The sequence below is a fragment of the Mustelus asterias genome, chromosome 13 (genome assembly GCF_964213995.1).
Source record: "Mustelus asterias chromosome 13, sMusAst1.hap1.1, whole genome shotgun sequence".
Classification (NCBI taxonomy): Eukaryota; Metazoa; Chordata; class Chondrichthyes; order Carcharhiniformes; family Triakidae; genus Mustelus; species Mustelus asterias.
In genome coordinates, this window is record NC_135813.1 from 95,546,156 (window position 1) to 95,560,518 (window position 14,363).

The 14,363-nt window shown below is 46.9% G+C and overlaps 1 protein-coding gene across 1 annotated transcript in view; it reads left to right on the top strand.

The window, feature by feature from the left end:
- Positions 1 to 2,531: 2,531 nt before the first annotated feature.
- LOC144502909 (rabphilin-3A-like) overlaps positions 2,532 to 14,363 on the top strand; it is a 150,261-nt gene continuing 138,429 nt past the window's right edge. Inside the window, exon 1 of the mRNA XM_078227321.1 lies at positions 2,532 to 2,613. Within this exon, the coding sequence (XP_078083447.1) occupies positions 2,537 to 2,613 (77 nt within the window). The 5' untranslated portion in view covers positions 2,532 to 2,536. The remainder of the gene's footprint in view (positions 2,614 to 14,363) is intronic.

The window sequence follows — 14,363 nt, forward strand, 5'->3', positions numbered from 1 at the left end:
TTTTATTCCTGCAGTTTTTCTGTCACAACAGTCTCGCCAAAAACACTTGTTTAAAAACTTGAGATTTTCTTATACACTAAAACAAGGTTCTCGGCGAAGTGAAGATGTCGTTGTGTAGACAGCTGTCAGGAAGTTTCTGGTGAAACAATGTCTAATATCCCTTGATTTAGATGATCTTTAAGTCCAATAGCTCCTTGGTTCAATTGGATTGGATCCATTATTCTACAGTTTGGTAATCGTTAGGTACAACATTGTTGTTGCAGCTACCTTAAGTCCAACATGAATTTAACAGGATTGTTGAGGTAATAAAGGTCAACCATGTTTTAATATGTAACAGAGATTTATGTGCATAATATATAAGTGGTCTTGCTGGTCAAAATTGATCTTATAATTGGAATAAATCTGTAAAAATTGGGTGTTGCAGGACAGATGTCAGGTGGCACAGTGGTTAGCACTGCTGCCTCACAGCGCCAGGGACCCGGGTTCAATTCCAGCCTTGGGTCATTGTCTGTGCAGAGTCTGCACATCCTCCCCATGTCTGCGTGGGTTTCCTCCGGGTGCTCTGGTTTCCTCCCACAGTCCAAAGATGTGCGGGATAGGTTGATTGGCCACGCTAAAATTGACCCTAGTGTCAGGGGGATTAGCAGGATAAATATGTGGGGGTTATGGGGATAGGGCCTGGGTAGGATTGTGGTTGGTGCAGACTTGATGGGCCGAATGGCCTCCTTTTGCGCTGTAGGGATTCTATGATTCTGAGATTCTATCGACTCAACTAAGACCCTTGCCTCCGAGTCAGAAAATTGAGGATTTAGGGCCAAATATCGTCAACGCATAATCCAGATTGAATCTCGGTGCAGAAATGAGTATGTGTTGGATATATCTTTCTGATGAAGGATTTTGTGATTCTATTTGAAAACAAGTAGTGAGTTCTTCCACTTTCCAATCAACATTGCTCCCTTAAACCAATATCACTGGAGCGGAACAAACAGAAAGGCTGTTCATTTGCTATTTTTGTGATTTCGCTGTGTGCTTTTCTCTCCCTTCTATTCACATGATAACAATGGCTGCACTTCAAATTGCCCAGGACATTCTGAGGACGTGATTAGGTGCTATTTAAATGCAAGCCCTTTTTTTTCCTTTTCCTACTGTGGACGATATGAATTTCTCTGGAGGTTTGGAACCTATTAGAGAGATTTACTTCCCTTATTTGAGATTGGGAATTGAATGCAGTCGAGGATTGAAGTCAATCTCAGCATTCTATGGAGCTGTATTGGTTAGTAATGGTCTGGATTGTGGATCTCTCAACCCTTTCTTTATAATGTATCCAGTGGGATTGAGATGACTCTTTCAGAAGGGGTGATAGAAAATCTTTTCAGGACAATGATTTGTCTCCTGTGCCATTTTATTTTAATCAGAATGGACCATTGCTATAAAAGTAATTTTATGACATACGTTCTGTTTGGTTAGTTTCTTTTCTGACGTTTATGGGCAAAATAAATCAGGTGATGTGAATGCCTCAATCATTGTCACTGGCCTGCCATTAGAGGGCAGGGTACATAGTGTCCTGGTGAGATTAACTGTGGAGAATTCTTAATGGCTATGAATTATATATAGCGTTTAAAATTCTCGGGAGCGAGTAATAAGACAAATCAAAAGTTTCCTCAGGAAATCAAGTAGTTTGGGTGGAATCCAAGACTGAGCAGATTGTTCAAGAACTGCGGAAGGAACAGTGCTGAGGGACTGATTGACCTTTTGGCCATCCAACTGGTATTGTTAAACACCAGAGCAAGGATCAAATCGTTTCTAGATAAACCTTGTGCTGAAATAAAAGCTTTGTATGCTCCACTAGTTGTGATTGTTACATATTGACTCCTCAATATAACCAAAACTTTACTAATGACAGCTGAAAACACTGCTGACGTTAAATTGATGAAAAAGCAAGAAGCCTTGTTGATGTATCCATTAGAGAATAATACAGTTTCACATCAGGGGCAAGTAATATAAAAATGATTTGTTTCCAGTCATGAAATAGAATTATAAAAGAATGAAGAATTAAATACACATATAAGTCATCTATTTGAAAATTTCTACTGATAAAGCCCACTGGACGTCAGCTTCCTTGTCAGTGATGATCTGTTTCAGGGTAACCTATTCACAAACTGAGACTCAACTTTGTACCCTATCCTCTGGAGTTTTACAGTCCAGATTTTCCCGCACAAAAGTCTTCTACCTGCACTCTCCACATCCAACAGGCTGCTTCATTTCCTCTGAAAAGTTTAAACTCAACTGGCCCCAGCTGGCCTGAGAACTCGGCTGTGTATCTGGAGAGCTATACGCCAGTTTTCAATCAGAGCCTGACGCTGACAAACTTTGGTAAAAATTCCACCCGTCAAATCTAATTCTCATTTCTGAATTCATTGAGTTAAACTTGGACTGACAGTATTGTGTTGCAACTCAACGCAAGTGGGATTACTTCAGAACTAAACTCTGTTTTGCTTTGTTTACGCAGACTCTGCTCGCTCTTAAGTTTCCAGCCATGACGGACACGGTATTTGGGAACAATACTGAGCGTTGGGTCTGCCCTAATGACCGCCAGCTCGTCCTCAGAGCAAAGTAAGCAAAAGCATTCTTTTCTAATTTTGATTATAAGAAAATGCATGTGGAAGCCTTGTTGTGTGATAAAAGAAGTCTGCTTCACCATTTTCCCCCCTCATGCCTGTTTTTGCATGCTCAGTCATACTCCGTTGCATTGTAATAAGGAACTAACTTATTGAAACCCACTGAAAGGCCATGAACAATCCATTACAGACATAATGCTGCAAGCCATTATCATCACACTGCTTCCCACATCTTCCCAGTCCCATGGTGAGGCTTGGATTTCTCGCCAATTATCTCAGCACTGAGTCCATTTCTTCCACTGTTTTTTAGTTTTTGCTCTGGCGCTGAACTTGTAAGAAGTCTCACAACACCAGGTTAAAGTCCAACAGATTTATTTGGTAGCAAATGCCACTAGCTTTCGGAGCGCTGCCCCTTCGTCAGGTGGAGTGGGAGATCTGCTCACAAACAGGGCGTACAGAGACACAAACTCAATTTACAGAATAATGATTGGAATGCGAGTCTTTACAGCTAACTCTGTTTTAATTTCTGAACTTGTAGCCAATGACTAACTACTCCTGAGAAAACTTTCTATAACTTCTGTACAGCAAATGGTAATGTGCTGTGCGTGTTGAGTGTAGCTTTTAAATCAACGTCAAATGTTGTTCTTCCATCCATGTTGAAGGCAGATCCATAGGTGTAGAAAATTCTCTAACGGTGTAGACTCTGGTAGCTCTGAAGTTGTCTGCTTTTTGCAACACCAGTGGAATGATTGTGGCCTCACTGGGATGCTACACACACTGAGTTCTGGGGGTAACTTGGGAAGAATATTGAAATCTGGTGGCTTGGCCAGAATACCTGGTAGTTGGGGAATTTGGTTACTGATCTCACTGACATTAAGGATCCCAGGTCAGATGCTGCTTCAGGTTCTCATTGCAAATTTGAGCGCAGCTTATCTCTGATCTCTGGGCAAAAGTAACCCTTAAGACAGTAGATACCATAGATTTCCTGAGACGCTAGGTGCAGAGTGCACAAGATCTCTGGGACACCAGGTGAGAGAGGCAAATGACCCACTCTTCCTTTAGTGCTACTCTGCCGCCAGTCTCTGGGAGTGCAGTGAATCTCTGAGAGTGCAGTGAACAGCCTGCATCGAATTCATTATTCCCGAAACATTCGAGGCAAGTAAATTCCAACATCTGAGGATATTTGCTGCTCCACTTTTTCGATATCTTTTTCTCTTCCAACTCGAAGAAATGGATTCAAGTTTGATCCACAATACTTGATCATTCACCTCTGTTTTAATTGGAGATCTAAAGCAAGGAATTGCTGCTGTCAGTATTAGCAGACCAACAGTTAATGTGGTGAATAGGCATTAATTCATGGAAATCCATGAATTAGGCTGTAATCTTTCCCTAATTAGTCTCGTCCTTGTGCCACAGCACGGCCATAGACATTATAGACATTATCCAGCTGCTTCTGGACACGTTGTGCCACACAGTAGGATGATTACCTTTCTGGTGGCTCCATTTTAAGAAATGTCAGCATGATAATAAATGTAACTATGCATGTTCAGTGAGCAGTGTTGTATTTACAATCATACGCATCCCGTAACAACACTGCATGGTTTTAAATATTGTCATGTGCATTCAGTGTTGCATGATCCCATTTAATTTAATGAATGGATGGAGATAAAACAAGTACTCATGTGTGATTTCTATTTTGGGGTTGAGTAAAAGTCTGTGAGATGTAAAAAGACGGAACAAATAGGTTTGCTGTTGGGTTTGAAGCAATGTTGCTGTCAAATTCACTTTGAATAATAATACCTTTTTTAAATTGTTCGGCAAACAGCGGGCAGAAGAATTTTAGACAAATGCATTTTAAAGAGATGTTGGCACTGGGGGTAACTATTAAAGTCCAGGTGAGGTCAGACTTGGAGAGATGGTGCCTGAAGTGCCAGAGAGGTTGCCCTATGAAGGTAGCCCTGGTGCTTGGGATTTGGAATGAGACCCACTCTGATCTGGAGCTAGGGTGGGTGAGGGTTTCAACTCCACTGCACTTTCACCAGCTGAGTGGGGCCCAAAAGAAACCTCTTGAGAACATGTGCGGAGTTGAGTAAGATTCCACCAGAATATGGTGCAGATATTTTATTTTGAAAATGTACGCCCAAGTCCTCCAGATCTCACAAGGAATACGCATGATGAGTATAGTGTAGATAAATTTGTTAACATACTGAGAGGATTGATACAAGGTTTCCTAGTCTTGCGAAGACAGATTGAATTGTCTGGGGTACTGTGATCAGGACTTGCTGCTTGCAGTGCTCAGTTTGTAAGTTCAATTTTGATTCCTTCCTTTGTAACCAAAATACAAGCTGGGCTGTCAAGATAAGCCAATGTCAGTTCTGAGCTGAAGACTGTGATTTTAAAAAACTCTGGGCTTTTACTCAACCTGATGACCTGGTAACAATGAAAAATGCTGCAGGAAGCCCGTGTCCTCGTGTGAATTGGAATTTTATTTTAATTTTTCGTTTTCTTTCTTTGCTTAATCCTCTACGTAGTGAGAAGGAACAGTAAGTAATCTATCTTCTCTCTTGTTCTATGTCACTGTCTGTTACTTTTCTTGGCTTTTGATCATTATTTTTAATAATAAATAAATTAAAACCGATGTTGCAAATGTGTTAAAGCAGACTAGGCACCTGGCTGCTGAGCTCTGCTCAGGGATCCAGTGGTTTAAGTTAACCTGCCGCTGAGCCATACTGAATGGGAAGATCACAAGTCTGATTGTTTGGTGCTGGACATGGGACACAAACTACAGCTGGCATCAGCACCCTGAGTTCGGGGGAAAGAGAAAGTTAGATGAAGTTCTTGACCCAGCAGCTGCTGTGGAAAATTATTCCGGATGTCTGGTGAGGGTCGATAGGGCTTGCCCCTTGGGACTTGAATTGCCAGCTGATGTTTGTTCAGACAGGAAGAGTGATCCCTTGGATGGCATATCCGACTACAGCTAGCACCCTCAAAAGCCAAGAGTGGAAAGCTGCAGTGTGGGGTTGGGGGAAGTCATTAGAATCCCTTTCTCATGGGTTTAGTTGATAAATCACTCCCAAGGCTTCAGTAATGTGGAAGATACGCCATTCATCCATATTGGGGTTTTATTTTACATTTTAGGACGTTTTCATTTACGGAGCTTGCTACCAGATCTCCTTTTTGAAGGTTTGGTCAGAGGCTCTGGAGAAATGGCACCACCAGGAAGAATTTCACAAGGAAAAATCCTCCGCACAATGGGAATCCCCCTGTGGTTAGAAGTTTGCGCTTGCTGACATCCTCTCCACCTCCTCCCCTCTTGTCAGTCAAATTGCCACAGATTAGGTGGACCTATTTGTAATGGCTTTTCTCCACAGAGCTGCTTCTTTAATGAATATATTTGATTTGAGTGTATTGAGCAATATTGTAATGATTCTGGTGAAGGGCCACAATCTCCCAATACTGGGTTTGGGTTCCTTCAGACACCGTAATGAAAGTTGAGGAACCCGGCTACCCAAATATACTGTTCTTCAGAAATATTTCATTCTGTACAAATATAGGAGATGGGACAACAGTCTGACACAACCAAAACAAATTGTCTATAGTTTTGTCAGTGTTGCTTATAATATTTGTTATATTGAGTTGTCCATAGGACAGGGGAATCCCATCTTCCATTCCATGAACAGGAATTACTACTTCCCAAGGTTGATTATCTCAATTTCTGAATCATAAAGGAGTCTCGTGCATTATGGTTGCAGTTTTACAAAACAAAAAGGAAATTAAGCAATATCAATCACTATAGATGGACCGATAGCTCCTTCTCTAATATCTAGAACTTTCTATAGCAAATAATGATGAGTGGCACTTGCTCCATAATGGAGAGTTTGTGGGGGGAAGAGGAGACAAAAATGCCCCTCCTGGGTATTTTCTCATCTGCAGATCATATTCTGAGTTACACAGGCATGTGTATCATAAAAAGACACAATGATATTTCTAGTCCAATACACAACTCGCAAAACAGAATTTGAATGTATTTATACTATTTTCTTCAGCTCCTCTTTCAAGTGAATTTCACATTCTAACCTCTCTCGGTAAAGAGATTTCTCCTGAATTTCCGATTGGGTTTATTAACAGCTATCTTCATTCTTTTGACCCCTAGTTTGGTATATTCCACCCTATCCAACCCATTTACTATCCTTAAGCCCTCAATTGGGTCCCTTCTTCACTAGAGAGGGGAACCCCAGCCTGTTTAGGTTTTGCCGAGCAGCTGTAGTATTGCCGTTGCAATCTTTTTTTGCACCTTCTCCGATATCTCCACACCCTTTTTTATAATATGGAGACCAGAATCTAAGTTAAAATGTGTTCACGAAGATTTGCAAAATAGTTATTTGTTATATCTTCGATAAGACGTCAGCATTGGCTCAAAGATTCCATCTTCCCCTCCAAGTCAAGAGGTTGTGAGTTCAAGTCTCGCTATTGGACTTGACCACGTAACCTGGATTAGAGTATGGCACTCCAGTGCAGTACTGATTGAGTTCTACATTACTTGGGATGTTGTCTTTCAATGAGATGTTAAACTGAAGCTGCTCTGTCCTGAAAAGGCTGATGCACAATATCCCCTTGCACTATGTAAAGAGGAATTGGGGAGTTCCATTAGGCCATTGAGTTGGATGATCAGCCATGATGGTAATGAATAGTGGAGCAGGCTCGTAGAGACAAATGGCCTCCTCCTGCTCCTATCTTCGATGTTTCTCCTGGTGTCCTGGCCAGTATTGATCTTTCAACCAACATCAAAAGAAAACATACTATTTATTCTATTGCTGTTCATAGGAATTTGCTGTGTGTAAACTAGTTGCCATACTTGCCTACGAAACAACAGTGACTACACTTCAAGAGTAATTGGTTGGCTATAAAGCTTCTTGACACATCCTTGGGGCACTACTTCATAAAAACTCCTTCCATCAAGAACAACTTGAGCAGGATTAAACAAAATGGCACAAACAAGAAGTGACTCTGATACCCCAGCTCAGAGGTGGCATTAGCCAGACGAATGAAGGATTGGGTCAGGATGTATTGCTACAGGATGGACAGAAGTGTGTAGTACAGAGGAGTTTCCACTTCTACATTTATAGCTGCAGTTACCATTACAGGGATGTCATATTAGAACAAGAGAAGGGTGTCCAAGAGTGCAGTGGTCAAGGTACTTGGTTCACAGAAAACAGGGACGCATGTAATACAACAGAGTCAGTTACCCTGGACATGATGCAGAAGGAATACAAAGGTTTGGGCTCCGATTCAGGAGGGGACACTGTGCCCAAAGTGAACCATTTGACTCATAAAGATCTTCAGAGCCAATCCTCCAATGGACTCTCAGTGGCAATGAAGGTCATGATTGCTCTAAACTTCATGCTTCAGGATACCGAGGAATACTTTACAGAAATAGGTCACCTTGCCATTGATATTCAGGAGATAACTGGAGTTCTATATTCTCAGGTGCCATCTATGTACAGCATAAAAGCAGCTAATTTATTTCAGTTTTTAAAAAAACATTTCATGGGATGTGGGTGCCATTAGGTAGGCCAGCATTTTTTGTTGCCCATCCCTAATTGCCCTTGAAAAGGTGGTGGTGAGCTGCTGGAGTCCATGTGGTAGCCACACTTGGTGTTGTCAGGGAGGGAGTTCCAGGCTTTGACCCAGCTGTACTCATCCAGGCATGTGGAGAGTATTCCATCACACTCCCGACTTGAGCTTTGTAGATGGTGGACAGGCTTTAGGGAGGCTGGAGGTGATTTGTATGTCTAGTGAAGTTAAGTTTCGACCAACATTCTGGGGGTTACAGAGACTACAGTGTCATCAACACGCAAGAAGCTTGACACCATCCAAGACAAAGGAGCAGTGATATATTCCCAAGTCACTTCCAAGGATAGTGGGGGCTTGGAGGGGATCTTCTCGGTGGTGATGTTTGCATTCATCTGCCCCTCTTATCCTTCTAGTTGGTACAGGGTATAGAGTTTGGAATGCTGTTGAAGGAGCTTTGATGAGTTGCAGCTTGTAGATGGTGTACACTGCTGCCACTGTACGTCAGTGGTGGAGTGAGTGGATATTGAAGGGGGTGCATGGGGTGCCAATCAAGCCGGCTGCTTTGTCCTGGATGTTGTCGAGCTTTTTGAGTGTTGTCGGAGCTGCACCCATCCAGGCAAGTGGGGAATATTCCATTACACCCCTGAGTTGTGCCTTGTAGATGATGGACAGGCTTTGGGGAGTCAGGAGGTGAGTTAATCTGAGCAAAATTCACAACCTCTGACCTGCTCTTGTCGTAAGAGCACTGCTCCTTGAAGGAGCAGTGCTCCGAAAGCTTATGGTATTTGCTACCAAATAAACCTGTTGGACTTTAACCTGGTGTTGTGAGACTTCTTACTGCGTTTACCCCAGTCCAACGTCGGCATCTCCACATCATGACTGCTCTTGTAGCCACAGTCCAGTTCAGTTTCTGTAACCCCCAGAATGTTGATCGAAACTTAACTTCAGTAACCGTACAAATACGGTGGCTACAAGAAGCGGGGAATTCTGCAGAGTAATTCACCTCCTGACTTCCCAAAGCCTGTCCTTTATCTACAAAGCACAAGTCAGGAGTGTGATGGAATATTCCCCACTTGCCTGGATGAGTGCAATTCCAACACTCAAGAGGCTCAACACCATCCAAGACACAGCAGCCCGCTTGATGGTGGCTTCCTCTGGTTTAAGTGAATATTAGAGTATTTGTGAGTAAAATTCAAAGGCTTAATTAAACACACAAGCTTATTATTCCATGAAAGGAGCAGTATATATAATGAGACTAATGAATCGATGAAATAGAATTTACCAAGTTGGCCCTGAGCCATTGTTTGAGAGAGTTGTCCATTATAAAGTGGGTTTAATCAACGTCTCTTCATTTACACCCATTTATTGTCAGAGTAGATACGTGAGAAATATTAATGGATATTACAGGTCACTGTGATTGGCATGTTCCCAAATCACCCATTATACTATAATATACCAACCAGTCCTTTCAATTGGTAGGCCAGTAAAATCTATGAAAAATGTGGCATGTAATCCTTTCGGGAAAAGAGGATTTGGGTGGAATTGTACGACCTCATAGTGCCCGTGTTACAGTGGGAAAATGTTGTAAAATCGGGTGTGATGTGCCCAGCAGGAATGGCACCTGTTTTCGCGCCCATTCCCATTTTACCAAAAACAAAATCGGCACAATTGGGACCCCACCCAAAACGGACAAAATGGCAATTTGCATTTTTTTGCATTCATCACAATGTCATTAGTGAGCTTCACTCCCAATCGTCCCAGCTCACCCGCCTTAACCACCTCGTTCGCTGCAGCTTGATCAGTGAGGAAAACACCTCCTCTATAAAAGTCGGATTCGGGCGCTTGATCAGTGAGGGTGAGCGAGGAGGTAAGTCTCTGTGTTCGAACTGCTCCGTGCTATTCAGAGGGGGTTGCGGCCATGTTGTGTTTCGGGTTGAGGGGGGCGCCTGTGAGTGTGTGGGGGGAGGCTGGAGGGACTGCTGTTGCTCACGGGGTCCAACTTTGGACTGTCAGCATGGACCCGGTTCAGAGCGCTGAACCCGGGCCTTAGCGCTGATTCTGGATCCTAGTGCAGGCGGCAGCAAGCGCTGTTGCAGGTGGGGGAAGAGGCAGTGCCGCAGTCTCCGAACTTGTCAAGCAGCACTGTCTGTGGCCACTACTGCATGAGTTCTGGGTGTGTGTTTGTGAATGGGGGGGGGGGTCTGTGTTGCCATGCTGGGATCTGGGGGGTATGGGGTGTGTGTGTTGCTGGGGATCTGTGGGGAGGGGTATGGGGAGTGTGTGTTGCTGGGGGTCTGTGGGGGGGGTATGGGGAATGTGTGGTGCTGAGGGTCTGTGGGGAGGGGTATGGGGAGTGTGTGTTGCTGGGGGTCTGTGGGGGGGGGGTATGGGGAGTGTGTGGTGCTGAGGGTCTGTGGGGAGGGGTATTGGGAGTGTGTGTTGCTGGGACTCGGTGAGAGGGTATGGGGCGTGTGTGTTGCTGGGGATCTGTGGGGAGGGGTATGGGGAGTGTGTGGTGCTGAGGGTCTGTGGGGAGGGGTATGGGGAGTGTGTGTTGCTGGGTGTCTGTAGGAAGGTTGCATGGGGAGTGTGTGTTGCTGGAGGTCTGTCTGGGGTGTATGGAGAGTATATGGTGCTGGGGGTCTGTGGCGGGTAATGTGGGGAGTCTTTGTTGCTGGCTTGGGGCAAGCAGAATTCTTTAACCTCTCTATCTGTCTCCCCAAATTCTGTCCACTCCCCTTCAGACTGACGAGATGGCTTTTGCAATGCAACCATTGATCTTGCTGTTCTTTTGGTTGCTGCTGGAGCTGAGGAGGAGGAGCTGGAGGAAGAATTGCGAGCAGAGGAGGCCCAGGTCTTGTCATTCGCTGGAGTAGAGGGAGACGGCCGCCAGAGGCAGAACGTGGCTGCCATTCGCCCTGAGGGGAGTGGCAGGAGAAGGAGGGAGCGGAGACCCTGCCAGTTCTGGCGACCCTGCCAGTTCCGGCGACATGGTGTCACAGTGGTTAGCACTTGCTGCCTCACAGCGCAAGGGACCTGGGTTCAATTCCGGCCTTGGGTCACTGTCTGTGCAGAGTCTGCACATTCTCCCCATGTCTGCGTGGGTTTCCTCCGGGTGCTCCGGTTTCCTCCCACAGTCCAAAGATGTGCGGGTTAGATTGATTGGCTGTGTTAAATTGACCCTCGTGTCAGGGGATTAGCAGGGTAAATATGTGGGGTTACGGAAATAGGGCCTGGGTGGGATTGTGGTTGGTGCAGACTCGATGGGCCAAATGGCCTCCTGTGTTGTAGGGATTCTATGAAAGTTGCGCACGCGAGCGTCCTTCGAGCAACCGTCAGACTTCGCGTGCTGCCGACGGTTCCAGCTCCAAGAGGAGACAGTGCGACACCTGTGCCATTTGTTGCAGGATCTTGTACCTCGGGGCACACGGGGTCACCTGTGAAAGTCACGGCCGCCTTAAACATTTACACCATCGGGTCCTTCCAGGCTGCCAGTGGAGACCTTTGTGGCATTTCACAACAATCTGTGGACAAGTGTCTGAAGGAGGTCGCGGATACCCGGTACGCCCGGGCCTGCAGGATTCGCAGCCAGTCGGGGTGATGCCAAATGTACAGGAGGCTACAGACTGCACCCATGTTGCATCAAGGCCCCAATGAAGAATCCAGGAAGATTCATGAACAGAAAGAGCTTCCATTCAATACATGTGCAATTGTTGTGTGACAATCATGCACATCTGCACCAGACACCCTAGCAGTGTGCATGACAGCTTCATATTGAGGAGTTCTGATGTCCCGGAGGTGCAGGGATGGCTCCTGGGGGATATGGGGTCCCTGCTTGGACTTGGCTGATGATGCCTGTCGGAGGCCTGAGACTGATGCGGAGACCCGGTTATAATGAGGCCCACGTTGTCACCCGTTCAATGGTGGAGCGGTGCATTCTCTTCAAAATGCGATTCCGGTGCCTGCACCGCTCTGGCGGGGCTCTCCAGTGTAACTCCCCGATATCGTCCTGCGTTGTGGTGGTGTGTTACACAACCTGGTGCAGCAGCGAGAAGACGGCTTGGAGGAAGAGGACGTGGAGGCTGACCAGCTGGGCGTCACTGGGGATGAGGCTGCCCAGCAGGAGGAAGAGGAGGAGGATGACGAGCAACATGGCCTCTCAGCCACTAGCCACACAATTTTGAGAAGCCTGTTGAGGCCTTCAGCTGTGGCCCTCTGGGACTTCGTGGCCTGCTGCGACTTGGCCATCGCTTGGACCCTACCACTCATGGTGAGGATTCCCTACTTGGCAGGCGCTGTAGGGCTGACGGCAGCAAGGATCAGACAGGCGAGGGCGGTGAGAGGGGGGGCCCTCATCACTCGGGACCTGTGTTGCCGCACGTGGGTTCCCCCCCCCCCGCCCCCTTGGAGTCCTACAATCTTCTGCAACATTGTGACCAGAGTGGTGGGCCTGGGCACGCTGTGGTAACAGGTTTCTGTGGCAGGCAGGAGGGTGATGATGACTCGCTAAGCGCCATTATGATGATGCCCTACTGCAAACTAGTCTGACTCCTACCTGAGCTCCGCATGCACATTGGCACCTGGGCCCACGTCTGGGTGGCGGGTAAGGGAGCATTAAACCCCCATGCAGAGCCCTGGGCCGAGTGGGGGGGGAGGAGGGACACTCTCGTGGGTTCTGGGGATGCCATGGCAGATGCTGCAAGTCACTGCCAATGCATGCCACCCACTGTAGCTAGTGAATTATTTGAGCACCTTGATTTTCTCAGTAGCAGTGCGTTGAGGGGCCTCCCCCACTGACCTCAACATGCAGGGCCCCTCCGGTGACCGTTGGGGTAAGTACATCCCTGATAGAGGCTAATTAGAAACAAGTTAGTCACAAGTGTGAAGTGAAATATATTTATTGTTGCCAATAATAGTGCTCTCACATTAAGTGAGAATATAAAAACGTGAACGTGAGACTTTAAAGTGCCTAAATATTCTATCTACCGAGCGTTGCCCTTCACCTGTGCCACCTTAGTGCCGCGAAAGCTTCTTAACCTTATGTGGCTTATCACTACATCTCGGTGTCTCCCCAGGATGTACATCAGAGATGGAGATGGTCAGCTGCCTACTGTGCCCCTTGGCCTGTGATGCCCTTGGCGAGCATCCTCTGGAAAGCTTGGACCTTGAGGGCCCTGGTTGGCTTCAGGGATGTATCAATGACCCTCTTTATCCCACTGCACCTGAGATGCCCTGGTGTCAGGAAGGGGGGAGTCAGAAGGTGTAGCCACTGCCACAGTCTCCTGGGTGGAAGGCCCCGGCACAGGCTCAAGTCCTTCCTCCTCCCTCAGGTACCTGTGGGCCACTGGATCACTCCATGGGATGGCGGTGCTTCTGCAGTGAGCTCCAGAAGCTCCGGTGTCACCTGACTCTACATCCTGGAGGACCACCTATGTTCCTGCCATGGTGGTCGAGCCCTCTGCGATGGCCGTCTTAGTCGGGGGCCACCTGTCAATGGCAGCAACAAGTGCCATCTGACTCTGGGCCGTGCGCTGTAGCCCCTCAGCCATGACCCTCTGCGATTGAACCATGTTCTCGAGGCCTGCTGCCTTACTCCACTGTGTCTCAGCATTGGCCCACTGGGTCTCCTGCAAGCTCTCGAGCCTCTCCGCCACTAGCCACAGAATTTTGAGGAGCCTGTTGAGGCCCTCAGCTGTGGCCTGCTTTGACTCGGCCACGGCCCTCTGGGACTCCGTGGCCTGCTGCGACTTGGCCATCGCTTGGACCCTACCACTCATGGTGAGGATTCCCTGCCCCAGGCTTTCCACTGCAGACCCCACCCTTGCAGTGTTGGCCTGGGAACCGCACAGGACAGGCAATAGCTGGTCCACCTGAAAGCTTTGGGACTCCTCCCAACAGCCTCCAGTTGGTCCAGTGTGGCCATCAGCCCCTCCTGCATTCCCTGGCTCTGTTGCTGCATCACCAGCAGCTGAGGGAGAAGTGATCTCAGAGGCCCAGCATGTAGCCTGGGGCCAGCTGAGTCCTCGCCTCCAGCAGGCCCCCGCGTGCCAGAGGCCTTGGATGTTCCCTCCTCCATCCGATGTACATTAGCAGATGTGTCGTGCACAGCAGAGAGCGACCACCAGATGCCTCGCCACTAACTTGACCTCCCGATGTGAGAGTCTCTGTCAT